At 51.9% G+C, this 27,920-nt stretch overlaps 2 protein-coding genes across 8 annotated transcripts; one reads left to right on the top strand and one right to left on the bottom strand.

Moving 5' to 3' along the window:
• Positions 1 to 2,606: 2,606 nt before the first annotated feature.
• Stat6 (signal transducer and activator of transcription 6) lies at positions 2,607 to 21,587 on the top strand. Of its 3 annotated transcripts, none has more exons than XM_085683305.2 (23): positions 2,607 to 2,885; positions 6,208 to 6,444; positions 6,549 to 6,685; positions 6,947 to 7,085; positions 7,373 to 7,456; positions 10,280 to 10,418; positions 10,543 to 10,595; positions 10,732 to 10,880; positions 11,970 to 12,101; positions 12,203 to 12,391; positions 13,226 to 13,313; positions 13,450 to 13,572; positions 15,422 to 15,514; positions 15,805 to 16,011; positions 17,645 to 17,739; positions 17,836 to 17,972; positions 18,237 to 18,383; positions 18,555 to 18,618; positions 18,721 to 18,825; positions 18,941 to 19,024; positions 20,019 to 20,084; positions 20,167 to 20,295; positions 20,373 to 21,587. In XM_085683305.2, the coding sequence occupies exons 2-23, from the start codon at positions 6,415 to 6,417 to the stop codon at positions 20,560 to 20,562; spliced, it is 2,580 nt and encodes an 859-aa protein (XP_085539431.1). In that variant the 5' UTR covers positions 2,607 to 2,885; positions 6,208 to 6,414; the 3' UTR covers positions 20,563 to 21,587. The 3 variants fall into 3 exon arrangements, with proteins under 3 accessions (XP_085539431.1, XP_048274783.1, XP_048274784.1); XM_048418826.3 differs by having other exon boundaries at positions 6,248 to 6,444; XM_048418827.3 differs by lacking the exon at positions 6,208 to 6,444 and having other exon boundaries at positions 2,608 to 2,885.
• On the bottom strand, positions 21,527 to 27,415 carry Nab2 (NGFI-A binding protein 2). 5 transcript variants are annotated; one of them, XM_048418828.3, is made up of 7 exons: positions 27,049 to 27,415; positions 24,812 to 25,685; positions 24,234 to 24,367; positions 23,890 to 23,941; positions 23,664 to 23,796; positions 23,274 to 23,465; positions 21,527 to 22,323 (listed from the first exon to the last, which is right to left on the bottom strand). In XM_048418828.3, exons 1-7 carry the CDS (start codon positions 27,129 to 27,131, stop codon positions 22,214 to 22,216), a joined length of 1,578 nt encoding a protein of 525 aa, XP_048274785.1. In that variant the 5' UTR covers positions 27,132 to 27,415; the 3' UTR covers positions 21,527 to 22,213. The 5 variants fall into 5 exon arrangements, with proteins under 5 accessions (XP_048274785.1, XP_048274789.1, XP_048274788.1 ...); XM_048418832.3 differs by having other exon boundaries at positions 24,812 to 25,576; positions 27,049 to 27,412; XM_048418831.3 differs by having other exon boundaries at positions 24,812 to 25,579; positions 27,049 to 27,412.
• Between the last annotated feature and the right edge of the window lie 505 nt (positions 27,416 to 27,920).

Here is a 27,920-nt window from a genome sequence, read left to right on the forward strand (position 1 = left end):
TTAAAGTGGCCAAAATATTATTACAGGATGAACTGTGTTCCTTGAAAAATTAATACTGTCCTCCACAGTCCTCAGAAAGAGCCAACCAGCCAATACCTGAGTCTTGGGATTTTAGCTTTCAACACCATGAGTCAAATTTCTGTCTTAAGCCACCCAGCTTGGGGTGTTTTATTATACCAGCCTAAAAAAACTAATACACCCATCAGATCGCTTTTGTGACTCACTCTTGGGTTGTAACCTGAAGTTCTCACACCATAAAGTTGTTTTTTTTTTTTCCCCTCGAATGCTTTCTCTCATGCAATCTTTGCAGTTGCTGGGTGGGATGCGGGGCCTGGAGGGAAGGCAAGGCAATGAGGTGTCAGGCAGGCGGTGTCATTAACCAAAGCTGGCCTGACCCTACAATTACACAACCGAAAATGAGTCGAGCCCTCGTCCCTTCGCTGTAGTCAGTCCCCACTGAAGCTGCAGCTACTCTGGCCTCTCTGCTTGTCCTTGGATGGGGACCTCCTGAGATCTTCAAACGACAGGGCCTGGCTTCCACTATCATCCGTGGACAGTCATACGTGCAGTGGGCACCTGGAAGCACATATAAGGCGTGTGTGCTGTGAGCTCACCTGAGCTCAGACCTCAGAGGAAACATTACTTGCTGGACCAGTCTCTGGACAGACACTCCTGCCTGATCTCCACCCCTGCTCTCAGACCTAAGACGTTCACAAAGATACAGACGCCTCTTCTAGGCTCTGTCTTGGAGGCAATTGTGTTACCCTCCCCCAATCCAGAAACCTCTGGGTAAGATGGAGAACCGTCTGCTTTCCTAACCCGATGTTTATTCTGGGCCATAAAAACAGTGTCTGGGACTGGAGAGGTAGCACTGTGATTATGAGCTCTGGCTGCTCTTTCAGAGGACCTAGGTTTGATTACCAAGACCCATGTTGGTAGTACACAGCGATTTGCAACTCCAGTTCTAGGGGATGCGATGCCTCCTCTAGCGTCTGAGAATATTAAACTTGCACATGGCACACACACACATGCAAACAACATATCCACACACATTAAAGACAATCAAACAATATGTGTTGGACTGCGGGTGTGGCTCACTTGGTAGAATGCTTGCCTGGCATGTAAAAAGCCCTGGGTTCAATTCTTAGCACCCCAGGAATCCAAGGCCAGCGCTTGGGAGGATGCGGTTCAAGTGTTCCCTTGACTAAGTGGCAATTTCAAGGCCAGTCTGGGCTAAGGAGTCCTTATCTCAACAACAATATCAAGTACATATACCCAAGCAAATAATTAAGCAACAACAACCAAAGTGCCTAGTGCCTGCTGTTTACGATAGGTCAGCGTTGCTCCAAGTATTTTATTCTCAACTGCAGGGGCGACGTTACCCTTGTGGGCTCCATTTTACAGATAATAAAACAGTCAGTTTTTCAGTTAGCCACTTTGGCAGGACTTGAACACAAAGAGTCCCTGCTCAGAGTCCACGACTATGCTGGATGTACAGTTTGTTCCTACCATTTGCAGACAGGTCTACGTATGTGCGCTGTGCCCAGTGCCCGCAAATGTGCAGGGGAGGATAATTTTCGTCACCAGGGGGCAGCATAAGACTGGTTTTGGCTCTTCAGTCCAGTCCTGAAAGGCAACAGGAGAGCCAAAAATTCTAAGTTGACACAGCCGCCCTCAGACACCATCCTTCCACACACTCCTTGACGGTCAGGTTTGGGTCCCTTGTTATCCTCCTCCAGCAAAAACTACAGAACAATCCTCTAATTATGATGGGTGGGTGACTCAGAAGCTGAGCAAGGGGTGTGTGTGTGTGTACGTACGCACGCAAGCGTTTGTGAGTGTGTGTGTGTGTGTGCGTGTGCGTGTGTGACTGTAAGTGGCCCTGAGTGCTGACATGTGTGTGAACGTGCCGCTACATGTGTGAACGTGTGTGTGTGTGTGTGTGGTCTTGTGGCTAGGGAAATTGTACATGTTTGTTTTGGGGTGTGTCTCAGTGTTTACCCCAAAAACAGACAGGAACTTTGCTAAGGTTGCAAAGTGTATTCACACTCCATCTTGGCCCCCTAGGAATCTTCTGGCAGCCCTCAGTGGCCATCGCTAGAGCCTGAGGCATGGTACCCCGTGCGAATCCCTTGTCCTCCAAGTACCTCTGGGAGTCTTCCAGAACTCTGAGCTAAGGGTTCCCCTCCCCCACTTCCTCCATACAGCGTCACGGGACCTCTAAGGCGTTCCCGCCTAGGAAGGAGGTGAACCTAGTTCTTCGGGGCCTCAAGCTCCGGGCTGCTTCTCAGGGTCCTCCACTGGAGGGAGCGCACAGCCCAGTGGGACCAGATGCCCAGTCCCTAGGGGTCCCAACCCCTGACCCAGAGAAAGTTTATGTGGTAGCTAGGCAGTTTAGAGTGGCATGCCTCTCCCAGCTATTAGGTGACTCTCCAGAGGAAAAAACGGATCACTGCTCAGGGGGCTAGAGTACGTGAAGGTCAGCCTCCTACCAGCGTGACTCAGTGGAACTACAGCTCTGCCCTCCCCACTACGTGCTTCCCCACCGGGCACCGGGAGGCATTCATGTTCACCCCACTTTCTTCCTCTTCCTCCTCCAGCCCACTTTCTCTTCTCTGTGTCGTCAGAGCTCCAGGGAGGGACCTGGGCAGACAGAGAAGCCGGAAACAGCAGGCCGGGGCAGCCAGGGTTTACTGTGAAGAGGAAGGCCGGGATCCGAGTGCCTGCGTGCGTGTGTTTGTGTGTGTGTGTTTATGTGTGTGTGTGTGTGAGTGTACACATTGAGTTTTTAGGGCCAGCCCAGGACCCGCTGGACAGCGCTACAGATCCATGGGGCCTGGCAGTGCCCGCTGAGAGAGGGAGAAGATAGCAGAGGGGCTGCCAAGGTGAGGGGGATGTCTGCGGGCGAGGAAGGTGGGGGGACCTTTGATTAAACGTGAGGAATGGATTTTCGGGGCCTCTCGGGATCCTCCCCTGGGCGGGGCGCTTGGTCCCCTGTAAATTGTTTGCTGGTGTTAGTAGCTGGTAGTACGGGGTTTCGGCAGTTTCCAACTTTCGAAGGATTCGGGTGGGTACAGGCCTCCACACTCCCCTCCCCAGCGCGTCACGTCACTTTCCCCAACGCTCAGCCCGGCACCTCCTGAGACGTGGAAAGTCGCGGGGCAGAGGGGAAGGAGGGCCCTTTGGGTGCGGGGGAACGTGGCTGCCCCTCCCTAGAAGTTGATGCTCCAGGGCCCCGAGCCTGTTCATGCCCTAGCTGCTGCCCGCTAAAGGTTCCTGTTCAGGGTGTGGCTGGAGGGTGAGCGAGACCCAGATGCAGACCTCATGGTGTCCCAGAGGAGGGGGAATTTCCCCCTCACACGGCTCGCTTGGCTGCAGAAAACGCTGAGATTTCCCCGTGGGAGGGCGGCCGGCCGGGGGTTAACCCTCCTCGTGCTGACCTGGCTCCACCTCCCCGCGCCCTTTCCCGCCCCCACTGCCACCGCCACCGCCGTATACACACACATTGGGCAACTCAGAGAAAACCTTGACTTTTGCTATTGGGGTTCCTCGGTCGGTGGACTCAGAATGCAGGGGAAGAGGAGATAGGGAAGGACTTGGGCTACCAAGCTTATGAAGAAGCTTCTGGGCTGTTGGGCTTCCCCTACCGCGGAGGTGGGGGGGGGGAGCTAGAAGGGAACGCTGGCCCCGCCTCTTGCAGTGTGGCTCCGCCTTCCTTCTTTCCCTCAGTAGGGTACTGAACGCAAACGGTGTCAGTGTCCAGGCCCGACCTGTAGACCCTGTACCGTTACTGGGTGCGCAGGGGAGAAACATGGTTACATGGTGTCTGGGGAGGGAGGAGGGTGAGACTTGAGTCAATCTGTATGGGGTTTTAGAGGAAATGGGAGCTGTTTGTGGCTTGGAGGTCCCCAGTCCCCAGGAGGGTAAGGATTGGGCCAAAGGTCTGGAATCTGAGCACTCCAGAGACTAGGAGGAAGACAGAATTCTTCCTTAAATTTGAAAATAAACTGAATGGTATTCCTCAGGATGCCCCACCCAAAGGGGTAGACAGTATTAGGACAAAAAGTCTCTGGTGGAGGACCCTGAGCGGTAGTGAGGGCTCTTGGAGTCAGAGGGAGAGAGAGAAACAAGATGTTTAGGGGTAGCAGTGTCCTGAGAAGGGGCCTCTTTGTCTTCCATCTGGAAGCCCTGGGGGAGTTGAGAGGCTCAAACAGCAGGGGGACTTGGGGACACCCAGGGAGTTTCCATCTCTCTTCCTCCTCCTCTTCCTCTCTGAGAGGACACTATGAGAAATGTGAACTGAGAGCCCCCTGGGAAACCACTGGTCTACCCAGTCCACTCTGAGGCCCCTGGGAAAGTAAGGAGCTAGCTCTCTCTGCCAGCGCCTACCTCCTCTCTCGCTTTTCTCTCCTCTTCCTCTGGTTTTTGGTTCTCTGGTTGCCTAACTCTTCCCTCCAGGTCGGCCAACCCTGTTGTTTCTCTACTCTCCCTCTCCCTGTTCCCCTTCCCATTCTTCCTACCCTCTCTATTTTCTTGAGGTGATTGGGTTTCTGAGCCAGAAAGAATCCTAACAGCACAGTATAGTGACTGATCCTTACGGAGATCCTGAGCCCAATTACCAGCTCCTTGCCCAGTGGCCTTGGCCAAGTTGAATAACCTCCTGAGCCTTAGTTTCTTCATCTAGGAAAAGGGATAATTTCACACTTTAAAATAGGGCTGGAGAGATGGCTCAGTAGTTAAAAGCATTGACTGCTCTCCCAAGGATCTGGGTTTGATTCCCAGGCATACATGGCAGCTCACAGCTGTGTGTAACTCCAGTTTACATACGTGCAGGCAAAACTCCCATTAACATTAGATAATAAAAACTAAAACAACTGTGGGAAGGGGACAGGGATGTAGCTCAGGGACAGAGCATTTGTGTAGCGTGCATGAGGCCCTGCGCTTCTTTCCTAACACACGTGCATGTGCATACATGTGCATGCACACACACACACGTGTGGTTATGAGGTTCCAATGAGCTGATGTGTTGAGTATGATGTATCTATGGAATAGTGCATAATAACTATTAGTCATTACCGCTCTGCTATCATTGCCATTATTGAGCTTGGTGATTTTTGCAGTGTTGGGCATTGAACTTTCAGACATTTTACAAATGCTAGGCAGGCGTCTTCCCACGGCAGTGTCTTTCAGGTTGCTCCCTAGGATCTTAGAATTTTGAAAGTTTTCCACGGACCCCTTTGGGGTTGGGAGGAAGGGCGAAAGGGAGTAGACCCAGTGGACTTGCTGCCCTGCCGTCCACATTTCCTTCGGCTGTGCTTTGCACCCCTCCCTCCCTAGGGTTTTGCTCTCCATGGTTTTAGTTACCTGCAGTATGCAGCACTCTGAGAATATGAAATGGAAAATACCAGAAAAAACAGTTTGTGACTTTTAAACAACTTTTATTATAGCATGTTGTAAGTTTATTCTGTTGTTGTTAATTTCTTTATGTATCCAACTTATGTATTAAACTTTGTATAGATATATATGGGAGAGAATATAATAGATACAAGAGTAGATGTTACATGCTGTTTTAGGCCCTATCCATGGTCTCGGGTATTCAGATGATGTCTTGGAGTGTCTCTTCCGGACACTGGTGTCACACAGATTAAAAACTAGGCTTGGAGTCAAGTGCAGTGGTACATGTCAGTAGCCCTAGCAGTTGGGACGTAGAGACCGGAGGATCTTATGGCACATACCTTTATCCCAGCACCCAGGAGGCAGTGGCAGGCAGATTTCTCTGAATTTGAGGCCAGCCTGACCTACATAGGAAGGTCCTCTGATGTACTCAGATCACTTGCCTAGCACATACAAGGCCCCAAGTTTGCTCACAGTACCCCTTGAATCAAAATTGTTTAGCGCTTTCAAATGTTTAGAAACAGCAAAGGCATGGAGGCGTGAACCTGCAATCCCAGCACGAGGGAGGCTGAGGTGAAAGGATTTCTTGAGCTCAGGAGCTCAAGAACAAACTGGTCCACAGAGCCAGATTTCTTAAAACAAAGGTTTAGAAAGTGCTCTATGCATTCAGCCCTCATATTTCGTGATCAGGATCCTTAGAGTGTAGTCTTTTTACCCCCAGATCCAGAGCAGATCCCGTCTTCCCTGAGTATGCTCTTTCTCTTCTGTCTCGTGTCTTCTTGTCACCTCGCCCTTCTGGCTGTATTTCTTCAGCTTGCCCATGTCTACTATGGAAGGTATTGCCCTGTTTCAGGCACTGGCCAAGGGAGCCTGTGACTTAAGGCGCCCTGGCAGCGGGTATGACCAAATGACGGGAGAAGAAAAAGGCTGTTCGGGAAGAAAGATTGTGATGCCCCCACGTCCTCACTCAACTCTGAGACTTGACCCTGAGAAACTAGAATAAATCTAAGCTCTGGAAAGATGCACTGTTCTAGGCTCAGCAAAACTGAAGTAAGTTCTTGGCAGGACCATCTATGTGGAAATGCTGCGGATGCCTCAGAAGCTAGGCTGAGTTTCTGGGGACCTCTTTGAATGGCCTTGCTCTTCTCTCCTAGGCACCTTTCACACCCCAGATCATGTCTCTGTGGAGTCTGGTTTCCAAGATGTCCCCAGAAAAACTACAACGACTCTACGTTGACTTTCCCCAACACCTTCGGCATCTCTTGGCTGACTGGCTGGAGAAGCAGCCCTGGTGAGTCCCTTATGTATCTTCCCTCTCTTTAGAGCCCTTTCTGATGGAATTCAGGATTGAGGACTCGTTAGTGTATAGGTAATAGCCTAGGCTTGGCATGGAGCCAGCACAGAGTGGGAGCGGGAGGCATGGGGGACAGCTGCAGAGAACTGTCTGGAGAGGAAGGAGAGGGGAAAGAACCACTGGGTTCTTCACTGTAGAATGGAAGCTCAGAAGCACCGAGGAAGCCCTGGCTTGAGATCGATGATGATGTTCCCACAGGGAGTTCCTGGTTGGTTCAGATACCTTCTGCTACAACATGGCTAGTGCCCTGCTTTCAGCCACTGTCCAGAAACTTCAGAGCTCTGCAGGGGAGCAGGGGAAAGGAAGCACCATTTTGCAGCACATCAGCACCCTGGAGGTAGGACAAGAGGGGAAGGGAAAAGGTTGGAGTGGGGTCAAGGTAGAGCTGGAGTGAGCGCTGGGTACAGGAAGAAAACTGCTCGGATGGAAGATGTTGAAAGCAAATGGTACTCCTGAGGTTAGGCATTCGCTGGCATGCAAATCGGTTCTTAAAGCATGCAAATGTATGATGCTTGAGAGTCTACAGTTATGGTCTCTGCCAGTGTATACATGAGTGGGGACAAGGAATTGGGGGAGAGCATGTATAAGAGTGAGGCTAACTGCTAATCACTTTCAATTCTATAGAGCATCTATCAGAGGGACCCCCTGAAGCTGGTGGCCACCATCAGACAAATACTTCAAGGGGAGAAAAAAGCTGTTATAGAAGAGGTATTGTGATATCCCACTTCCCATTTGTATTAGTCGGGGTTCTCTGGAGGAAGAGAACTTACAGAATAAATATGTGTATTTGCATATATGTATACATATACATGTGCATATTTATATACATATAAATATGTATGTGTGTGTATACACAGCTTACGGATTGGGGTCCAACTAGTTTAACAATGGTTGTCTACCAATGGAAGGTTCAAGAATCTACTAGTTGTTCAGTCCATAAAGCTAGATGTCTGGGCTGGAGAGGTAGCTCAGCGGTTAAGAGCATTGCCTGCTCTTTCAAAGGTCCTGAGTTCAATTCCCAGCAACCACATGGTGGTTCACAACCATCTGTAATGAGGTCTGGTGCCCTCTTCTGGTCTGCAGGCATACATGCAGACAGAATATTGTATACATTAAAAAAAATTAGAAAAAAAGGCTAGATGTCTCAGCTGGTCTTCAGTATATTCTGGAATCTTGAAGTAGGCTCTAATGCCAGGGAAGGAGTAGACTGGTTAGAGAGATCAAGAGCAAGCAGGCAAAGGGGGCAAGCTTCCCCCTTCCATGTTCTTTATGTAGGCTACCAGCAGGAGTGGCTCAGATTAAAGGTGGATCTTCCCACCTCAAGAGATCTGGATTAAATGTGTATCTTTCCTAATGTAAACATTTGGGCGGCAGTGACAGGCAGATCTCGGAGTTTGAGGCCAGTGTGGTCTACAGAGGGAATTCCAACAGAGCTCCACAGAAACCCCATCTCAAAAAGCTAAGAAAAAAGAAAGAAAGAAAAAAGAAAAGAAGAAAGAATGAAAGAAAAAGGAAAATCCTTCACGGGTGTACCTAGCCACTTGGATTTTAGTTAATTCCAGATATAGTCAAATTGACAACCAAGACTAGCCATCACCCATTGTTAAATTGATACACAGTCATATCTCCTTAGGTCATGCTTAATTTCCAAATGAAAACAAGAACCCAGGTCATAATTATGCTTAGCATGATATAACTATTCCATATACAACCACAAACACATTATATATTTATTGTCCCTTGAGGGATATTCTTTTAGTATCTCAAACCTCAAACTTAAATATCATAACCACTGATATTATCACTCTCATTCTTTCTTTCTCTCTCTCTCTCTCTCTGGTTTTTTTTTTGTTTGTTTGTTTGTTTTTTGTTTTGTTTTTTCAAGACAGGGTTTCTCTATAGCTTTGGGGCCTGTCCTGGAACTAGCTCTGTAGACCAGGCTGGCCTCGAACTCACAGAGATCCGCCTGCCTCTGCCTCCCGAGTGCTGGGATTAAAGGCGTGCGCCACCACCGCCCGGTTGTTTTTTTTTTGTGTGTGTGTATATATATATATATATATATATATATATGTATATATATATATGTATATATATATATATGGGGTTTCTTTGTGTAGCTCTGACTGTCCTGGAACTTGCTCTGTAGACCAGGCTGGCCTCAAACTCATAGAGATTAAGGATGTACACCTCCACTGTCTGGCCTTATTTATTTATATTTTTATTTTAAAAAAATTTATTGATATATATTGAGCTCTACATTTTTCTCTGCTTCCCTCCCTGCTTCTCCCCTCTCCCTTTTACCCCCCAAGGTCCCCATGTTCCCAATTTACTCAGGAGATCTTATCTTTTTCTACTTTCTACTTCCCATGTAGATTATATCTATGTAAGTCTCTCTTAGTATCCTCATTGTTGTCTAAGTTCTCTGGGATTGTGATTTGTAGGCTGGCTTTCTTTGCTTTTTTTAAAAACCACCTATGAGTGACTACATGTGATAATTGTCTTTCTATGTCTGGGTTACCTCACTCAATTATTTATTTATTTTAAATAATTTGTTTATTTATATTTTATATGCATTAGTGATTTACCTATATGTGTGTCTGTGTGACGGTGTCAGATCTCCTGGAACTGGAGTTACAGGCAGGTGTGAACTGCCATGTGGGTGCTAGGAATTGAACTGGGATCCTCTGGAAGAGCAGCCAGTGCTCTTAACCACTGAGTTATTTCTCCAGTCCCTTAGCTAATATTTATAACTACCTTCCTCCACTACCCACTCTGTATGTCCTTCACCCTCTGCAAGCACCTCAGCAGATCTTGGCTCTTTTCCTGCAGAAGTGACCCACACCTTCATTCCTGAGGGTCTGTGTGTGCCCTTTGTCACTCTGACTGATTAGGCTGTAGTTTCCCATTGACTTTAATCACAGGACATGGTAGCACCAAGAGATGCCCTGAAGGATTTCTTGTACTCAAGACATAATCTCTTTTACATCCATTGTGGAGAGGCAGTCCAGTTTCCCCCTGGTAATCACCTCCGAACACTGTTATTCCTGTTGACTTAGAGGTATCAGGGGCACAAAGTGACCAGGGAAAGTCTGAGCTTCTGCTTCAATGGAATGTTTGTTATGTCTCCTGGCCGGAGCGTTCCCTGGTCTGGAACTAAGACTCCTAGGCCAGCAGAACTTAATGTTGCAGGAACAGGAAGAAAAATGTGTCTAGTGGGTCACTAGGAGTGATAATGGGTGAAATCACCCCCTTTCCACCCCTTGATTCCTGGACCTGTGGATCTTAGCCCAAGCCATGAAAACCTAGGAAGAATTTAAACTCAGAAAACACTCCGTGGTCTAAGCCCAGGATAACCTGAGGTTAGAGTGAACCCCAAACCAAGTTTAGAGAGACTTCAGACAGAGCAAAGATTAAGAAAATAGTTCTGCCAGGAGAATGGTCTTATCCTAAGGAGGCTCGAGGAGGGATAGTTGGGGGTGCAGAGGAATAGGGAGAGCGGCTCACCTCTTGGCATCTGTTCCTCCCATGCAGTTCCGCCACCTGCCGGTGCCCTTCCACCAGAATCAGGAAGAACTCAAATTTACCACAGCCCTTGGGAGGCTTCGGCACCGAGTAAGGGAGACCCGCCTTCTCCGAGAAACTCTGCAGCAAGGAGCCAAGGCTGGACAAGGTGGGGTCCAAGGCCTGGATTCCAGAGGAGTTTGGGGAGGGTTGAGAAGTGATCTTTTCTTGGACCTCTGCCTTGCGTGAACCTCCATTCATCTTATCCCCCTGATTTCTACCTCTGCTCTCAGTGTCTCTGCACAGCTTGATAGAAACTCCTGCCAATGGCACTGGCCCAAGGGAGGTGAGTAATGGACGGGCAGGTGGAACTGAGGTCCAAGAGAGCTGGAAAGATGGAGTTGACAGACACAGACTGAGTGTGGGAGGGGACGGGGAGAAGGTAATGTGTGGCCCTGGCTCAGGCTCCTTTCTGCTGTTAGGACCTGGCCACGATGCTGCAGGGGACTGTGGGGGACCTGGAGGCCACCCAGGCCCTGGTGCTGAAAAGGATCCAGATTTGGAAGCGGCAGCAGCAGCTGGCAGGGAATGGTACACCCTTTGACGAGAGCCTCAAAGGGCTGCAGGAAAGGTGAGGACAGGACTGCTGGGGTGGGAGCATGCTGAGGTGGGTACCATAGTCTCTGCAGGATGGTACACAGGTGTGAGGGAGAGGGGACTGAGGACAGTGGCTTTGAAGTTGGCCAAGACCCGCAGAAGCCAGTTCCTGCTCTCAGCAGGAACCCAACTCCAGACTGTGCATGGTTGCTGTCCACAAAGATCCTTCACACGTAGCTCAGTTGGGGAGACACAAATAGAGAGTCAGCCATCATTTCTCTCTTCAAGTCCATGTCCAGAGAAGTGAGGAGGCTGGCTTGTATGTTTGTACATTTTGTTTTGGTTTTTCTTCTTCTTCTTTTTTTTTTCAGTTTTTTTTTTATTTATTATGTAGACAGTATTCTGCTTGCATGTATGCCTGCAGGCCAGAAGAGGGCACCAGATTTCATTACAGATGGTTGTGAGCCACTATGTGGTTGCTGGGAATTGAACACTGGATCTCTGGAAGAGCAGTCAGCGCTCTTAACCACTGAGCCATCTCTCCAGCCCTTGCTTTGGTTTTTCGAAACAGGGTTTCTCTGTGTAGTCCTGACTGTCCTGGAACTTGCTTTGTAGACCAGGCTGGCCTCAAACTCAGAGATCTGCTTGTCTCTGCCTGCTGAGTGCTGGGATTAAAGGCATGCGCCACCACCACCCAGCTTATTTATGTTTGTTTTAAGTGTAAGACAGTGTCTTACACTGTAAGATGTACTGGAACTCACAATATAACCCAGGCTGACCTGGAACTCACTGCAACCCTCCTGCCTCAGCCTCCCAAATACTGGAATTGTAAATTATAGCTGCTTAGTCACTGTGCCTGTCCTGTCTGTGGGGTGGTGGCACTTTGTTGTTTCCCCTAAAGGACTCAGTGCCTCAGGCACTGGAACTGTAGGAAGAGGCTGCTGGGCTCTCTACAAGGACCCTAGGTCTTGACAGTGAGTACCTCGTGGGAGCCAGGATAGGTCCTAGAACTCCCTTGAGTCCACGTGCCTACTGCTCAGCCCAAGCCTGCTTACACAATATCCTGTATTCTCCTGGGTTTAGGCTGAAGAAAATAGCCTGAATTCTGTGCTCCCTGACACAGGTGTGAAAGCCTGGTGGATATCTACTCCCAGCTGCAGCAGGAGGTTGGGGCAGCCAGTGGGGAACTTGAGCCCAAGACCAGGGCATCGCTGATAAGCCGACTGGATGAAGTCCTGCGAGCCCTTGTGACCAGGTAGACACTATAAGCCCCTGCTGTAAGCAGACACCGGGAAATGAAGGAGGCCACCTGGAGGGGACCCAGGCCCTAACCCTCTCTCCTCCTCACCCTTCCAGTTCTTTCCTGGTAGAGAAGCAACCCCCCCAGGTTCTGAAGACACAAACTAAGTTCCAGGCTGGAGTTCGGTTCCTGCTGGGTATGCAGCTCCTGGGGACCTCAGCCAAGCCTCCCCTGGTCAGGGCTGACATGGTGACAGAGAAGCAGGCCCGAGAACTAAGCCTGCCACAGGGGCCTGGGACTGGAGTGTAAGTGCAGGCTGGCCCTGGGTTGGAGAAGGCCTGGTGTGTAGTGTGTGTGTGTGTGTGTGTGATAAAGTTTAGAGGAGGCTGGCTTCATAAAGGGTGGAGCTGAGGGAAAGAGACCTTTAGGGTGTGGAGTCTCTGAACCCGGACTAATCAAGGCAGAGGAAGGGTCATCAGGATTTGGTCAAGATGGAGATTCCTCTCTCTTTTTTTTTAATATTTATTTATTTATTTTGTATACAATGTTCTGTATATTGTATATTCTGTCTGTGTGTATGCCTGCAGGCCAGAAGAGGGCACCAGACCCCAGTACAGATGGTTGTGAGCCACCATGTGGTTGCTGGGAGTTGAACTCAGGACCTTTGGAAGAGCAGGCAATGCTCTTAATCGCTGAGCCATCTCTCCAGCCCGAGATTCCTCTCTTTAAAACCCAAGAGGGAGGCCAGCAAGATGGCACAGTGGGGTTTGCTGCGTGAGCCCGATGACACTCATTTGACTCCTAGAGCGTATGTAAAGGTGGGAGGAGAGAACTGGCTTCGGCATGAATGCACCCTGCATCTTGTGCATGTACAGCAGCAACAGCGGTAATAATAAAAGTTAAAAACACATAGGGTAGTGTAGATCGGTGGTAGGATGGGTGTTTAGCATGCCAAGGTACTGGGCTCAGTATTAGCAATATACATACATGCACACAGACACACAGAGAGAGAAAGAGAGAGAGAGCGCGCAAGCACAGGGACATGGAGAGCCAGGGCCGGTGAAGCAGTGGGCAGCAATCCCCTGTAGAGCCTAGCTCCTCACCACAGGCCAGGCTCTTCCTACTCTGACCCCCGGCAGGGAGAGCACGGGGGAGATCATGAACAACACGGTGCCTCTGGAGAACAGCATTCCCGGGAACTGCTGCTCAGCCCTGTTCAAGAACCTGGTGAGAGACCCTGGGGGACAGGAGGGGTCTCCTCGCCTGTGTGGCTCTCCTTGGGAAGGATGGCGAGGGCCCAGAAAGGAAGCCCACCACGCCTTTGCCTCTCACCCTCCCCCGTTCTCCCTTCTCACCCTGGCAGCTCCTGAAGAAAATCAAGCGCTGTGAGCGGAAGGGCACAGAGTCTGTGACGGAAGAGAAGTGTGCTGTGCTCTTCTCCACCAGCTTCACGCTGGGCCCCAACAAGCTCCTCATCCAGCTGCAGGTGAGCTCTGCGGACCCCAGCCTGCTGCAGCCTGGGACCCTCCTCCTCCTCTCCACTGCTCATATCTCATGTTTCTGGGATAATACACCAGGGTCAAACAGAGCTGAAAGGAAAAAGACCTGGAAGGTGCATCCAGGGACTAGCTTGTGTAGCCACCAAGGCTTTTGTTTGTTTTGCTCACCTTTTTGAGGCAGAATATCATGATGTAGTCTATGTTGCCTTTAAACTCTTCTTTAAATATTATTATCATCATTATTGGGGGGTAGCATGTCCATGTCACAGAGCACATGTGGTGATCAGAGGACAACCCTTCTACTTTTATGTGGGTTCTGGGGGTTCTGGAGATCTAACGGGTCACCAGGCTTGTGCTGCAAACACTTTTTACCCATTGAGCCATCTTACTGACCCTCATCTCTCTTTTTTTAAAAATATTTATTTATTTATTATGTATACAATATTCTTTCTGCGTGTATGCCTGAAGGCCAGAAGAGGGCACTAGACCTCATTATAGATGTTTGTGAGCCACCATGTGGTTGCTGGGAATTGAACTCAGGACCTTTGGAAGAACAGGCAATGCTCTTAACCTCTGAGTCATCTCTCCAGCCCCCCCATCTCTTTTTCTCATTTTATTTTACTTCACTCCTTTCCTATCTCCTCCCTCTCTGCCACCCTCCTTCCTTCCTTCCTGTCTATCTGTCTATCTTCTTCTGTAGTCCAGGTTGGCATTAGCCTCCTAAGCACCAGGATTGTATTCCTAATGCCAGCACTCCCACCTCTGTAACTCTTACCCATGTTTTATGAGCAAAAGGAGATCAGGGCACTGTGACAAGTAATACACATACACATGCTTTTCCACATACATATGCACATTCGCCAACAACTTGTTATAGAACAGGGCACTATTTCCAGTGATATCCAAGCACGCACGATCTGGTGGTTTTGTCTTAGGGTTACTATTACTATGATAAAGACCATGACCAAAGCCAGGTGGTGGTGGCGCACGCCTTTAATCCCAGCACTCTAGAGGCAGAGGCAGGTGGATCTCTGTGAGTTTGAGGCCAGCCTGGTCTACAAGAATTAGTTCCAGGACAGGTGCCAAAGCTACAGAGAAACCCTGTCTCGAAAAACAAAAACAACAACAAACAACAACAAAAAAAACATGGCCAAAAGCAACTTGGGAAGGAAAAGACCTTACTTTTCCAGGTAATGCCCATCACTGTGGACGTCAGACAGGAACTCAGGCAGGGCAGGAACCTGAAGTCAGGAACTAAAGCAGAGGCCATGGGAGAATACTGCTTACTGGCTTGTTCCTCATGGCTTGCTCAACCTGCTTCTACACACCAAGACTACCTGCCCAGGTGTGGCTCCACGTACAGTAAGATAGGCCCTCCGATGTCAATCACTGATTAAGAATGTGCTCCACAGGCTTGCCTACAGACCAGCCTTATAGAGGCATTTTCTCAACTGTGGTTCCCTCTTCTCAGATAACTCTAGCTTGTGCCAACAAAAACCCAACCAGGATGTATTTCTAGATAGTAGTATAAGATAGGTTCTATTATTAACCTCGATTTACGGATGATGACATTGGGTTAGGGATTCGGTAGTTTGCCCAGGTCACACAGCTTCTAGGCATTGGGACTGGTATTTGAAAGTCTGACTTTGTCACATTGACTTGTAACTGCTTCTCTACACTGCTGTCCTCATTGAGCAAGTGTCCAGTGATGACCGCCAGCCTTTAACTATGTCATGTGAACTCCCATATGAACTCCCCAGTGTACTGAAGTGACACACTGTTCCTTGAGGACACGTCTGTCTCCACTAAGGATAAATTTCTCTCCCTATCCCTTAGGCCTTGTCTCTGCCCTTGGTGGTCATTGTCCACGGCAACCAAGACAATAACGCCAAAGCCACCATCTTGTGGGACAATGCCTTCTCTGAGGTGGTAAGCAAAGACCCAGGGTGGGAGATGGGGCAGGGTGGGCTCTTATGCAGTAGGATGGGGCCGTCCTGGCTGGTGAGTGGCAGGTGGGTCTGCTTCTGTGCTTCCGACGTCTTTCCATGCTGGTTGTACGTCCAGCCGTCAGGCCAGGGCACCACACACAGCCGCTGAGAAATCTCTGTTTGTGAGTCAGCTTGAACAGCACTGCTGTGAGAGGCCGCTCAGGGAACTGGGAAGACCAAAGGCCACCAGAAGAGGACTGGCCACGCTCTCTCTCTCCTTCTTTTACTCAGGACCGCGTGCCTTTTGTAGTAGCTGAAAGAGTGCCCTGGGAGAAAATGTGTGAAACTCTGAACCTCAAGTTCATGGCTGAGGTGGGGACCAGCCGGGGGCTGTTACCGGAACACTTTCTCTTCCTGGCCCAGAAGATCTTCAATGACAACAGCCTCAGCATGGAGGCCTTCCAGCACCGTTGTGTGTCTTGGTCACAGTTCAACAAGGTCATTACCCTGTCCTTTCAACTTCCTACCCCAAGTTCTTCGTCTTTGGAGCACTCGAGACCTCCCTAGCCTCCACCCAGGGACAGACTTTTAGGGTCTTCACGGTGCTACCATCATGTGACCCAGAGAGAAAAATTCTCCATTCTGTGGCATTCTCTGACATCCCTCAGTTTTGGTCTGGGGGCCCAGTCCTTTTTTTTTTTTTTTTTTTTTTTAAAGCAGTGATTTGTATGACTCAGTCCAGTTGTGTGCAAACAGAACTCTGCCTTGAAAAATGACTTTGACCCATTAGGAAAATAGTCTATTGCAAAATGTGGGTGAAATCATGTAAGACTCTGTGCGACAGAACTGCTGCCATGCGCTGACAGTTTACTACATGCCAGGCATGGGTTCACACTTTATGTATGTTAACTACCTTAATCCGTCCGACATCCCGTTCACGTAGGGAGGTGTTATCTGTATGTCTTTCACAGATGACGGGTCCGTGCTTAGTGAGGTCCCATAGTTTGTTCAGGTCTCATAGCAAGTGACACACTAAGGTGGAAACCCAGGTTTCTTTTGAGTTAAGGTCTTGCTACTATGTAGCTCAGGCTAATCTCAGACTTACTGTGTGGCCCAGGCTGGCCTTGACCTCATGCTCCTCCAGCCTTAGCCTCCTAGGTACAAAAATTTACTGAATGAGTCGCCATGCTCAAGAGGAGTCCTGCACTTCTTTCTTCCTTCCTTCCTTCCTTCCTTCCTTCCTTCCTTCCTTCCTTCCTTCCTTCCTTCCTTTCTTTCTTTCTTTCTTTCTTTCCTTCCTTCTTTGTTTTGTTTTTTGAGACAAGGTTTCTCTGTGTAGCTTTGGAACCTGCCCTGGAACTTGCTTTGTAGACCAGGCTGGCCTTGAACTCACAGAGATCCGCCTGCCTCTGTCTCTGGGATTAAAGACGTGCGCCACCATTACCCATCGAGCCCTGTATTTTTACCTTTCATATTAGCTCCTGTGTTTTTTTGTCTCCAAAATAAGGTAGCTGGGGACTGAGTCAGTTACGAGCACAGAGAAAGGAGAGCTTATGTCTCTGCCCTTGGTGGTCACTATGCACAGCCACCAAAAGAATGCTAAAGTCACCTCTCATGTACAGTGCTTTCCCCTGGCTTAGTCACCTCTCGTGTACAGTGCGTTCCCCTGGCCTCCACGGTAGGTCTTTTCTCTTTCATACAAACAAACAAAAAATGGAGGGTAAGGGAGAAGCTCATGTGACCAGAGAATGCGTTACTGAAGGGAACAGGACAGCAGGACAGCCCTGAAGACAGAGTTTAGCACAGTGATTAGGAGGGGCTCCTATGATAGACTGCTTGACTTGAATCTCCACTCTGTCCTTCGGTGTGGACCTCGGGAAGTCACTTACTCTTCCTGGCATCCATTTAATTGTTGTGATTGTTATGTTATATCCAGAATTATTGTTATATCCAAATAAATTAATATACAGAAAAGCCCAAAGGAATGCCCAGTGTAGTCAAGGTAAGTGGTCTCCGTTGATGGGCCTTAGGTCCACTTTGGTCCTCAACCATTGACTCTCACACTCTCAGCTCTGTGCTTGCTCCAGCTCAGCCCCTCCCCTGCTCACCTCTGCTCTTCTTTACCCTTCAGGAGATCCTGTTGGGCCGCGGCTTCACTTTTTGGCAGTGGTTTGATGGTGTGCTAGACCTGACTAAACGCTGTCTCCGGAGCTATTGGTCAGACCGGTGAGTCCATGACCTCAGGCGGCCACGCACCTGTGCCTGCGACTCCCTCTCTGCACCTAGTGTCCACAGCCGTGTCTCCTCCTTCACTCTGCCTAGGCTGATCATCGGCTTTATTAGCAAGCAGTATGTCACAAGCCTTCTCCTCAATGAGCCAGATGGAACTTTCCTCCTCCGCTTTAGTGACTCTGAGATCGGGGGCATCACCATCGCGCATGTCATCCGGGGTCAGGATGGTGAGTCCCCCCACAGCCAGCCCTGGCTATCCTGACGTCCACCCGATCTTTAGAAAGTTCCCCTTTAGGTCTGACTTCTTGCCCTCCTCTTGTGGTCTAACCTTCAACCCCCATGGCAATGGAGATGAATGGGTCTCCTTCAAGCAAGACTTGCACCTTAGGCCTTCTCTCACATGCCATGGCGGACTGAGAATGGGTCTTGTGTGGGGCTGCGGGGAGAGAAGTTTGGACACAGGAGACCTTAGGGTCTTACTCTTCTTGTAGGCTCCCCACAGATAGAGAACATCCAGCCATTTTCTGCTAAAGACCTGTCCATTCGCTCACTGGGGGACCGAATCCGGGATCTCGCTCAGCTAAAAAACCTGTACCCCAAGAAACCCAAGGATGAGGCTTTCCGGAGCCACTATAAGCGTGAGTGGGCTGTTCTGATTCCCCGTCACCCACTTCCTCCCTACCTGCTGTGTGTCAATTCTGTCTTCCCTCCCATTCTGTAGCCCCACCTCCACCTATCCATCAACCTCCCTCCTTCCCACCTCCTCGAGAGTGGGGCGCACCTCAGTTCCCCTTTCCTTCCCACCACAGCCGAGCAGATGGGGAAGGACGGGAGGGGCTACGTCTCAACGGCCATCAAGATGACTGTGGAAAGGTGAGTGTGATGGTGTGGGTCATGGGTGGGGACTGGGGGCTGGTACTTATCTGCAGGAAGGGAGTGGCCTTTGTCAGTCACAGGTACTTCCTTCTCTTTCAGGGACCAGCCTCTTCCTACCCCAGAGCCCCAGATGCCCACCATGGTGCCCCCGTATGATCTTGGAATGGCCCCTGATAACGCCATGCAACTCAGCTCAGATATGGGGTAAGGAGGCTGAGAGACAAGAAGGGGGCTGACCTGAGCCAACACCTTACAGAGGAGAGACAGGGTGTGGGATTGCCAGGGGAAGGGCTTGCTTCAGTCTGCTTTCTTTCCTCAGGTACCCTCCACCGTCTCATTCCATCCACTCATTTCAAAGCCTCCCCCTAGAAGAGTCAATCAATGTACTTCCAGCCTTTCCCGAGTAAGTCACAGCCTGGGGAGGATGAGGTGGGGCAGCATCTGCTCACAAGCAGTGGGTGGTGGGGCTTATGTGGGAACGGCAGGGCAGCACCGGCTGACCCCAGCCTTTGTGCGTCCATGGGGGTGATGCCTAAGATTCGGATCGCTGGGGTTTGAGATCCGGCTTTGCCGACTTTGTATAGGTTACCTAGCCATCGGCAAGAGTGATAGTAATGACATTCTCTACTGCACAAGGGAATACACTTATTGTTATGATTCCATGAGTTCATAATGTGTGAGGCTGAGCTGAGAGTTTGTAGCGAACACGGTTAGCGTATTCTCTCTTGCCTGGGAAATTTACAGTAACTTACGTGCTGTGTATTTGCTTGGCTGTTGTGCTCAGGGCTAAGGACTGAACACATGACCCATGTTGAGTGTGTGCTCTGCCACTAAGCTCCATGCCAGGAGTTGTGATGATTTTTATTTGTTAATCTTCATGATCCTTGAAATAGCCTAGACCTTTCTCTTCCCTAAGTAGCATCAAGTTGCTGAATCAGCTCTTAGTGAAGGGCTTTTCTGTCTTCCTGGGAGTTGATATGAAGTAGGCCTAGGAAATTGAGCCATGGTTCAGTTTAAAGAAACATTGGGCCAGGTGATGGTGGCGCACACCTTTAACCCCAGCACTCGGGAGGCAGAGATGGGTGAATCTCTGAGCTCAAAGCCAGCCATTTTGACAGAGCAAGTTCCACGACAGCCAGGGTGACACAGAGAAACCCTGTCTTGAAAACAAACAAACAAAAACAAAACAACAGCAACAAAAAAAGAAACACTAGAAATTGAACACACACACACACACCATTTTTCAGGGGAGAGTGTGATCCGGGAAGCACAGGGAAGCTGAGGGAATGCTAGTCAGTGAAATGCTACATCAGGATAAGGCCCAGAGCCTTGTCTCCTGACTCACTGGTCTTGATTTTGCAATACTCTTCCTCTGCCTCTTTCCTTCCGGCTTCCAGGCCTCACCTGCAAATGCCCCCCAACATGAGCCAGATGAGCCTACCCTTTGACCAGCCTCACCCCCAGTAAGTGACCTCTCCTGACCCCATCATCCCCATGCTGCCCATGCCTACCCCCCTTCTAATGGTCTTGTCTGACCCCTGGCAGGGGCCTGCTGCAGTGCCAGTCCCAGGAGCATGCTGTATCCAGCCCCGAACCCTTGCTCTGCCCAGATGTGACCATGGCAGAAGACGGCTGCCTAACTCAGTCTGTGGGAGGTTTTCCCCAGGGCCCCTGGTGAGTGGGAGCCTGGGAATGAGGGCTGGGAGGGCGGGTGCTATGCCCGTGCCACTACTTCTCCCTCCTCCTTGCAGGGTCGGTGAAGACATGTTCCCTCCCCTGCTGCCTCCCACTGAACAGGACCTCAACAAGCTGCTCCTGGAGGGCCAAGGGGAGGCAGGAGGAGGATCCTTGGGGGCCCAGCCCCTCCTGCAACCATCTCCTTATGGGCAGTCTGGGATCTCAATGTCCCACATGGACCTAAGGACCAACCCCAGTTGGTGATCCCAGCTGGAGGAGCCCGGACACAGAGCCTCTTCCGTCTATGGACCTGCTCTGGACACCTGCTTGTGCGGGTACCTCCCATCTCCAGCTGTTCCTTGGTCAGGAGGAAAGAGCTGGCTGGGGGAAGACATGACGGAACCACTGCACTCTGTCCTTCCTGCCACATCAGGGCCCCCTTTCCAGCACAAGGGCCAAAGGGATGTTCAGGCTCTAATGTGCTAACAGGTACCTGTGTGCCTGCATCACAACACACACACACACAAGGACCAGAACACACTGAGCAGGAGGGTACTAGGCAAGCACCAAGGGCTCCTGTGTTGAGCTAGGGCCTGGCCTGGGACACACATGCAGAAACACATAGACTCTGTGCCATGGACGGGGGCATAGGCCTAGGGCACTGAAGCCGGGGCTCAGGAGACCCAGGGTGGGAGGAAAAAGAGGGTGTAGGTATTGGGTTACTGGTATGGATTTTGCCAAGATTAAAAATCAAGTTCCTCCAAAGCTCCAAATTCTTGCCAAAAAGAGGCTCAGTGCCAGTCAGGGCCTGCCTCACAAGAGCTAAGCTTGTGTGTAGCTGTGCCAATGTTTACCTACGACATGTTAACCTATAAACGTCACACATGTACTATATGGCCGCACGGGGAACACGTATCTCTGCTTTTGCCTGTGCGACGACACATATTTGAAAAGCTGAGACATTGTATTAGGAGTACCCCAACTCCGATTGGGGTGTAACTATTGGCTGTGACGTGCATATAGCTATAGCCTTGGTGACTCAGTGCTTCCTGTGTTTCCGAGAGCCCAAAGACCGAGCGGAGGTACAGCGCTTGCTGTGTGACGCCCTGGGCTTTGGGGGCCCCAATTGCTGTCTCTCTCGTATTTTTCTGTCCACTGCCGGCTTCTCTCCATTCTCACGTCTCATGCGGTCCCCTTTCCCTCACTGGGGGGCAGCGGGGGTCATGGATCCTAAGCCATAAAATAAATTTTATTCCAAAATAACAAAATAAATAATCTACTGTACACAATCTGAAAAGAAAGACACTTTTCTAGGAGTCTGACAGGTGCTGCAGTCCTGCCGGCCTGAGGAGACCCAGGGTCCAACCCAGGCCTCTAAGGGGCTGGTGGAGGGGACTGTGGGGAACCCTCACAGCTGGGAGGGGGGCGATGACAACGGTGGGGGGACAAACTGCAGCACTTGTTAAATTAAAGAAACAAACTAGAAGCACAAAAAAATGGGGATGGGGAGGGGAGACCCAGCTTTCCCAGGCCCCAAGTCTCCAGGCAAACGTGCCCTTTCCAGTTGCTAGATCTTCCCAGGAAGTTCTTTCCCCACGTCCGAGCTGAGTCCTGCTGCTCATTCCACTGGTGGCCACCTGGAGAATGTGTGTGTGTGGTGAGGGAAGGAAGAGCCCCAGCAGGCTGGAGGCAAAGTCCGTGCCCCTGAGCCGGATGAGGGCGCACCTTGCACCCTCCTAGTGTCCTCTGGCCAGGCCCCTGCTTGTTATTGCTTGAAGCCCCATAGTCCTGTGCCCATGGGGCAGAAGGGCAGCAGAAGGATCCTTCTAGGGCGGTGACTGGATTTCGAGGATGGTCAATGTGGGGGTCTAAGTGAGCCAGAAGCCTGGGTCCTGGGTCTGAGACACCCCCACTTTCACTGCCGGCTGGCCTCTGCCTCCACTTTCACGCTGCTCCTGCGACCCTCCACCAGAGCAGGATGAGGTCCCGGAGCTGGGCAGCGGTCCAGCAAGCCTTCCTCGAATTCTGTAAGAAAAAGGTCTAAGTTAGGAGACAAGGATGGTGGCTGAGCCAAAGGGTTGTTCTGAGTGAGGCCAGGCACAGGAAAATGCAAAGACCGCTCCATTTACTCAATTACTGCCTCCTGCCCACTGCGTGTGTATGGGGGTTCCATACCCAAGTGTATGTAGCTCCCCCTCCTATTTTGGTTGTGTGTAGCTCTCTGTCTCTGTGTGTCTCTCTCTGTGTCTCGCCCGCCTCTGCTCTGCTGGAATTTCTGGTTCTGTCAGGAGCTGCGGGGGCGGCTTGGCTCTGACCTCTTCCCCCTCCCCCTCCCCAGGCTCAGCCACCCCCACTCATCTCTGATCCCCTCCCAGGCCTCACCCATCATCCTACAAATAACCCCCCTCCCCAGTTTCTGGTAGCCAAATCAGGGGAAACACAGGAAGCTAGACTCCCAGCTTCTCCCTCAAGAAAAGCCCCCCCTCCAGTCCCCGCCCCCACTTCCCACCCACGCACAGTTTAAAAATACCAAGCCAGGGTTGGTGGCTTTGTCTGCTGCGTCACTCTCAGCCCAGCGGCTGCCCGGCCCTCTGCCGGCCCACTCCTTTCCTATCCACACACAAAGCGCCCAGCTTTGGGCTCCTTGGCTTTCAAGCTGGGGAACCCTATCCCCACAACTCCCCGCGACTCCACCCCCCTGCATTAGGCAGCTCTAGCCAGGCTTCCCTTACTGCTGACTCTACTGTTCACCTTCGCCCCTAATTCTGTTCTCTGTCCCCCCGCCCACCCCCGGCCAAAGATTCCCCACCTGGGTCAGACCCTCCCCATTAGAAACAACCCAGCAGTAGCTAGACCCTGCTCAAGGTCTGGCTAGCTCGGAGACCCTCTACTGTTCTGACAGCCGTATAGTATCCCCTTCCTGTGTGGGCCTGAGTAGCTGGGGTGTTTAGGGACAGCACTGCTGGCTGCCTCACCTGCGAGAGGCGGCTTTGCAGGCACACAGGGGCTGAGGCGGCCCACGCGATCATGGGAGACGAGGCGGGCGAGCCGCAGCCCCTCATCCATCAGTGTCTGCTGCAGGATGTGGCGGCTCCATAGCCCATGCGCTGGCAATGCCAGGGGCAGGTCAGCAGGGGGCGGCGTCAGCCTTGGGCACGACCCCACAGCTGTGGGCATGGGCACTGGTCAGGTCAGGGGCTGCCGCCAACGGTACCCACCCTCAACCGACAAGTCATTCCCATAGGCTCTTCTGCCTCCATCCAGCCAGACCTCCCAGCCCTGTTCCAGGCAGTTGACTCCTGGCTCACTCCTGCAACCCACCCGCCCACTACCACCTCCTCCCCAAACAGATGAAAGGCACTCACCCTGCAAGTGGCCATCTAGGCTCTCCCCAGACAGACTGGCGCTGTCCTCCTCTAGGCTGGGGCGGTATGGGGGTGCATAGGACTCGGGGCCTGGGGGAGGCTGCTGGATTTCAGTATGACTCTGTTCCCCAACCTGTGGATACCCAAAATTGGGAAATGAGGACCTAGCAAGGCAGTGGTTGCGGTAGGCTGTCCTTTCCTGCCCCCTCTACCCCCCAAACCATACCTCTTGTTTCAGTTTCTTCAGTGGCGGGCCTCCTAATTCTTCAGAGTGAAGCCTAGGAGAATAAGGAAGGTGGTGGGCTTAGGGCCCAGAACGCACAGGGCACACAATCTGTCCAGGAAACATGCATTACTTAAAAACTTCACGAAGAAGAGGGCTGGACAGGCATCTCCATTATTGTGGGGGGTTGGGAGTAAAGAGCAGGCCTCAGACAAGTTGACTTGGCAAGAGGAAGACATGCAGGTGGGCGGGAAGCAGGCCTAGAACTGCCTGAGCCCCGAGTGGGGAGACAGCCAGCTCCTTGGCAGGATTCCAACCAGAGGTGGCCCAGGGAAAGGGGGTCTCACCTGGATCCCTTCAAGGAGGAAAGATAGGTGCTCTCTCGGGCTACTTGGCGGGATAGCGAGAAGAGTTCCACCCTTCGAAGTAAAAGCGTGTTGTCTCTCATGCAGAACTGGGCAGCAGCCTCATTGATGGTGAGCTGTGACAAGAGGGCAGCCCGTGTGAACCCCGAATCTCCCACTCTTTCACCCCTTCACCACCAAGAGAGGCCCATCCAAAGGATGCTTGCTTTAAATAAACCCAGAAACTTCCTGAGTTTAGAAGGAGGAACTCATAGCCTGACCAGGGCCTCCTTTATTTCTGGGGGGGGACTTCGACAGCACAGGGCTGAACAGTTGGGCTCATTGCTCACTCGGCTTCCCCTTCAGCTGATGGAGGCAGAGCAGCAGCTGGGGCTGGGTGTGTGTGGGGAACTTGAGTGGCCAAGGGGACAATGGTCCAGGGTTTGAGAAAGCAAGAATTCTCAGAGGCAAATGGACTGAACCCCAGGAGTTAAGGCAGACCTGAGGACCCAGGCCTCACCTCAGAGGCAAATGGACTGAACCCCAGGAGTTAATGGAAGTCCTGAAGACCCAGGCCTCACCTCATGCAAGCTGAGTTGCTTGCCCTCCCGCCGTTTGGAATCCAAGCGGCCATAGATGATGCTGTACTTTCGGATTTCTTCTTCTTTTTGGCTGTCATTGTCATCCATCTCAAAGATGTGGCCCACACTCCGTGCCAACTTCTTATTGAGCTTCAGCAGGGATGTGACCTCTCCAGCATCACCCCTGGGGAAACTCCGGAAGATCCGCTCCACACTCTCCACCACCATGCGTACCATCTCTGGTTCCAGGCGATCTGGGCCACCCCCAGTCCCACCTGCAGCCATCCCCCCAGCCCCGGTCCCCTCAGGGACTCCTCCCCCTGTAGGTGGGGAGAAAGGGGGTGACCCAGCCTCCTCTTCTCCTCCTGCTCCAACATCGGATTCTGGAGTGCTCTGGCCTGGCCAAATCCGGGGATCCCCTGCCCCAGGTCCTCCAGGAAGTGGCGACAACTTCTCTCCAAGTTCAAGGGGACTCTTGGGGCTGAAACTTCGGGCACTGCCTGCCTTTTCGCCCGGGCTGCCATGCCCATTGCTCATGCTCCCTTTCCGGGTACCCGCTGTCTCAGAGATCTTGAAAAGTGGGATGCTGGAGACAGGTACGGCAGGCACTGGCTGGCTGAAGAGCCCTGGGTTGGTGGCCCATTCTCTCAGAGCCTTCTGCAGACGTCGGACATGGAGCGGTTTGGTGGCCATGCCCACAAGCGCCATGATTTCCAGGAACTCCTCCTCACCCGCTTCACACAGCTGCTGCACATCGTCCCCTCCCTGCTGGATGAAGGTCTCGTAGTAGGAAAGGAGATTGGCACGCTGCAGGACCCGATACAGCTGCAGCTCACCCAGTGTTCGAGGCAGTGCCATGGTTGGGGCACTTGCCCTGAGAAGGAAGGGCAGGAGAGAGGCAGTGAGTACAAGTGCCCCTGCTGGGTACCAACCCACACTAACAATTGTCCTCTCTTTTCTGCCTCCTCCTCGTCCCTTCTCTCTTTTGAATGCTTTCTCTGCCCAGTGCCCAAGGCTGAGCACGTTGGTAACTGAGCATCACTCAGAGGCATAACCAGGCCCGTGCTGTCCCAGACTACCCAGAAGCACCAAAAGCCAGCGCCCTATCTACAGCTATGGGGAAGCCCTTACTTCTTATCTTTTTCCTTGATCTTTCTGGTCTGGGGCAGCACAATCCTGAACACCGAGGCCCACTAGCACTTCTCTGAAATGACTAGACCTACTTTCACCCAAATTACAGTCCTCACTTTCCCCCTAAAAACTCAGCAGCCTCAGCATTACTTAACGTAACATCCCACATTAAAGTTAACTTAGGAAACCAGGGCTACTCCTTGTCCAGGTAGCTGAGAGGAAGGGGTGTGGCCTCTTCCTTGGCTTTTTAGTGAACCTAATGAATTCTTGCTCCTCTGCCTCAGTTTACTGTAATTTGGAAGTTACTGCACCCTTCTAGTATCTGTGCCAACTTTCCAGGCTGTCTAGTACCCTTCAGTTGCTTCCTTCCCTCCTTTTGTGCGGCCCTTCCCACTAGTCAGCAAGCCCCTCTCTTCTCAGGCAATGGGGGAGGGAAGCCTCGATTGTTCTGCTCTGGGGCCGTTCTTCCCACACACTCCTACAGTGGCAGCGTCTGTGGGCGAAAACCGCCTGAGGGCTCCCGCCTACTCTTGTCTCCCTTATTTTCCACACTAATCTTCTAAAGGGAGTGCGGAAGCAGCTGAAGGCCTCTTGAGGAAGGGGCTGCACACAGAAACTACCCCTCCCTACGCTGTGGTCGTTTAATGGAAAGGGACGCCTAAAGCACACCCCCCTCAAGCCCCAAAGATGCTCCCTTAACCCAAATGAACCACTTTCTCTCGAACCTAGGGATGGTGCGCTACCTTCTAGTGACACACTGAGCCAGCTAAGCGCCCCCACCCCTCGCACTGTTGTCAGATTAAGGTCTGGAGCTTTCCCTGGCGCTTAGGGACATTCTTTGCAGGGGGCTCACCTGCCAGGTCATGCCCACTGAGCAAGTCTGGAATGGAAAAGGAGGCAGTACTCTATCGTATCCAGGTTCGTCGGGTCTTTGTTAGCTCCCAAGATCCCGCAATTCGAACACTCACCCCCTTTTCCATCAGTCTCCACCTCCCACCCCCGTGCCGCTTCCCCACGTCCTCTTTTCGACCTCCACCCTCCGGACCCCATTCCCGAGTCCAGCTCCACCCATCTCCACTCCCCGACACCTCCTTTTGCCCACTAACTTGAGTCTGGGCTGCGGGGTCCGGCGAGTGTTATCTCCTTTGCCAGGTGGCTGCTCCGCTGTGGGAGAGGACACTCTGTGCATGGACGGCCAGAGATCACCCGTGCCTCCCCTCTCCGTTCCCGGCGCCTGCTGCGCGCTGCGCTTTGCCTGGTGCGCGCGTTCCCGGTCCACCGCTGTCCAGGCTCCGTCCCTCCCTCCACGTCTCCTCTCTCGGAGCCTCCGCGCCTCTGTGTGCCTCTGCCCCCACCTCCCCGGCTGCGCTTGCCGCCTCTCCGCGCCTCCTCCCCCGCAGGACGCACGGGGAGCGAGGCCGGGCGCTGCGCTGGCTGCCGGGCTGGCGGGAGGAGGGCGTGGGCAGAACCGGGGGCTGGGACCGGAGGCGGGGGGGTGGGGTGTAGGAACCGAGGCCTCTGGGCCTCCGAGAGGCTGCTGCGGGGACTGGGAGGAGGGGATTTGGGGTGGGGAGGAGGTGTGGAGCAGGAGGCGGAGGCGGGGACTCGAGAGTCGGGCGCCAACTTGGGGACCGAGGTGACCGAGGCCGGGCTGTGGAGGGGGGGGGCAGCTTGGGGACCCAACGGGCGGGGCAGGTCGCTCCGTGCCGCCCACGCCGGATGCACAGCCGGCCCTCTCTGCGCCCACGTACCCACGTGAGCACCCCGCCGGCTACATTCCTACTCCCTGCACCACTCCTACCCCTGTGAGCCGAGAGTGCAGTTTCACAACCACGCACAAGTATACAAAGACACTGAAGCACACGTACGTGCACACGCGTCTAAACAACGACACGGACGCCCGTTGCCCACACTCAGGCCGCGCTGTGCCGTTCGTTTGAATGCTAGAAGTGAGCGGAGAAAAGTTGGCGAAGGCTCG

This window comes from Myodes glareolus, chromosome 26 (genome assembly GCF_982192425.1).
Source record: "Myodes glareolus chromosome 26, mMyoGla1.1, whole genome shotgun sequence".
NCBI lineage: Eukaryota > Metazoa > Chordata > Mammalia > Rodentia > Cricetidae > Myodes > Myodes glareolus.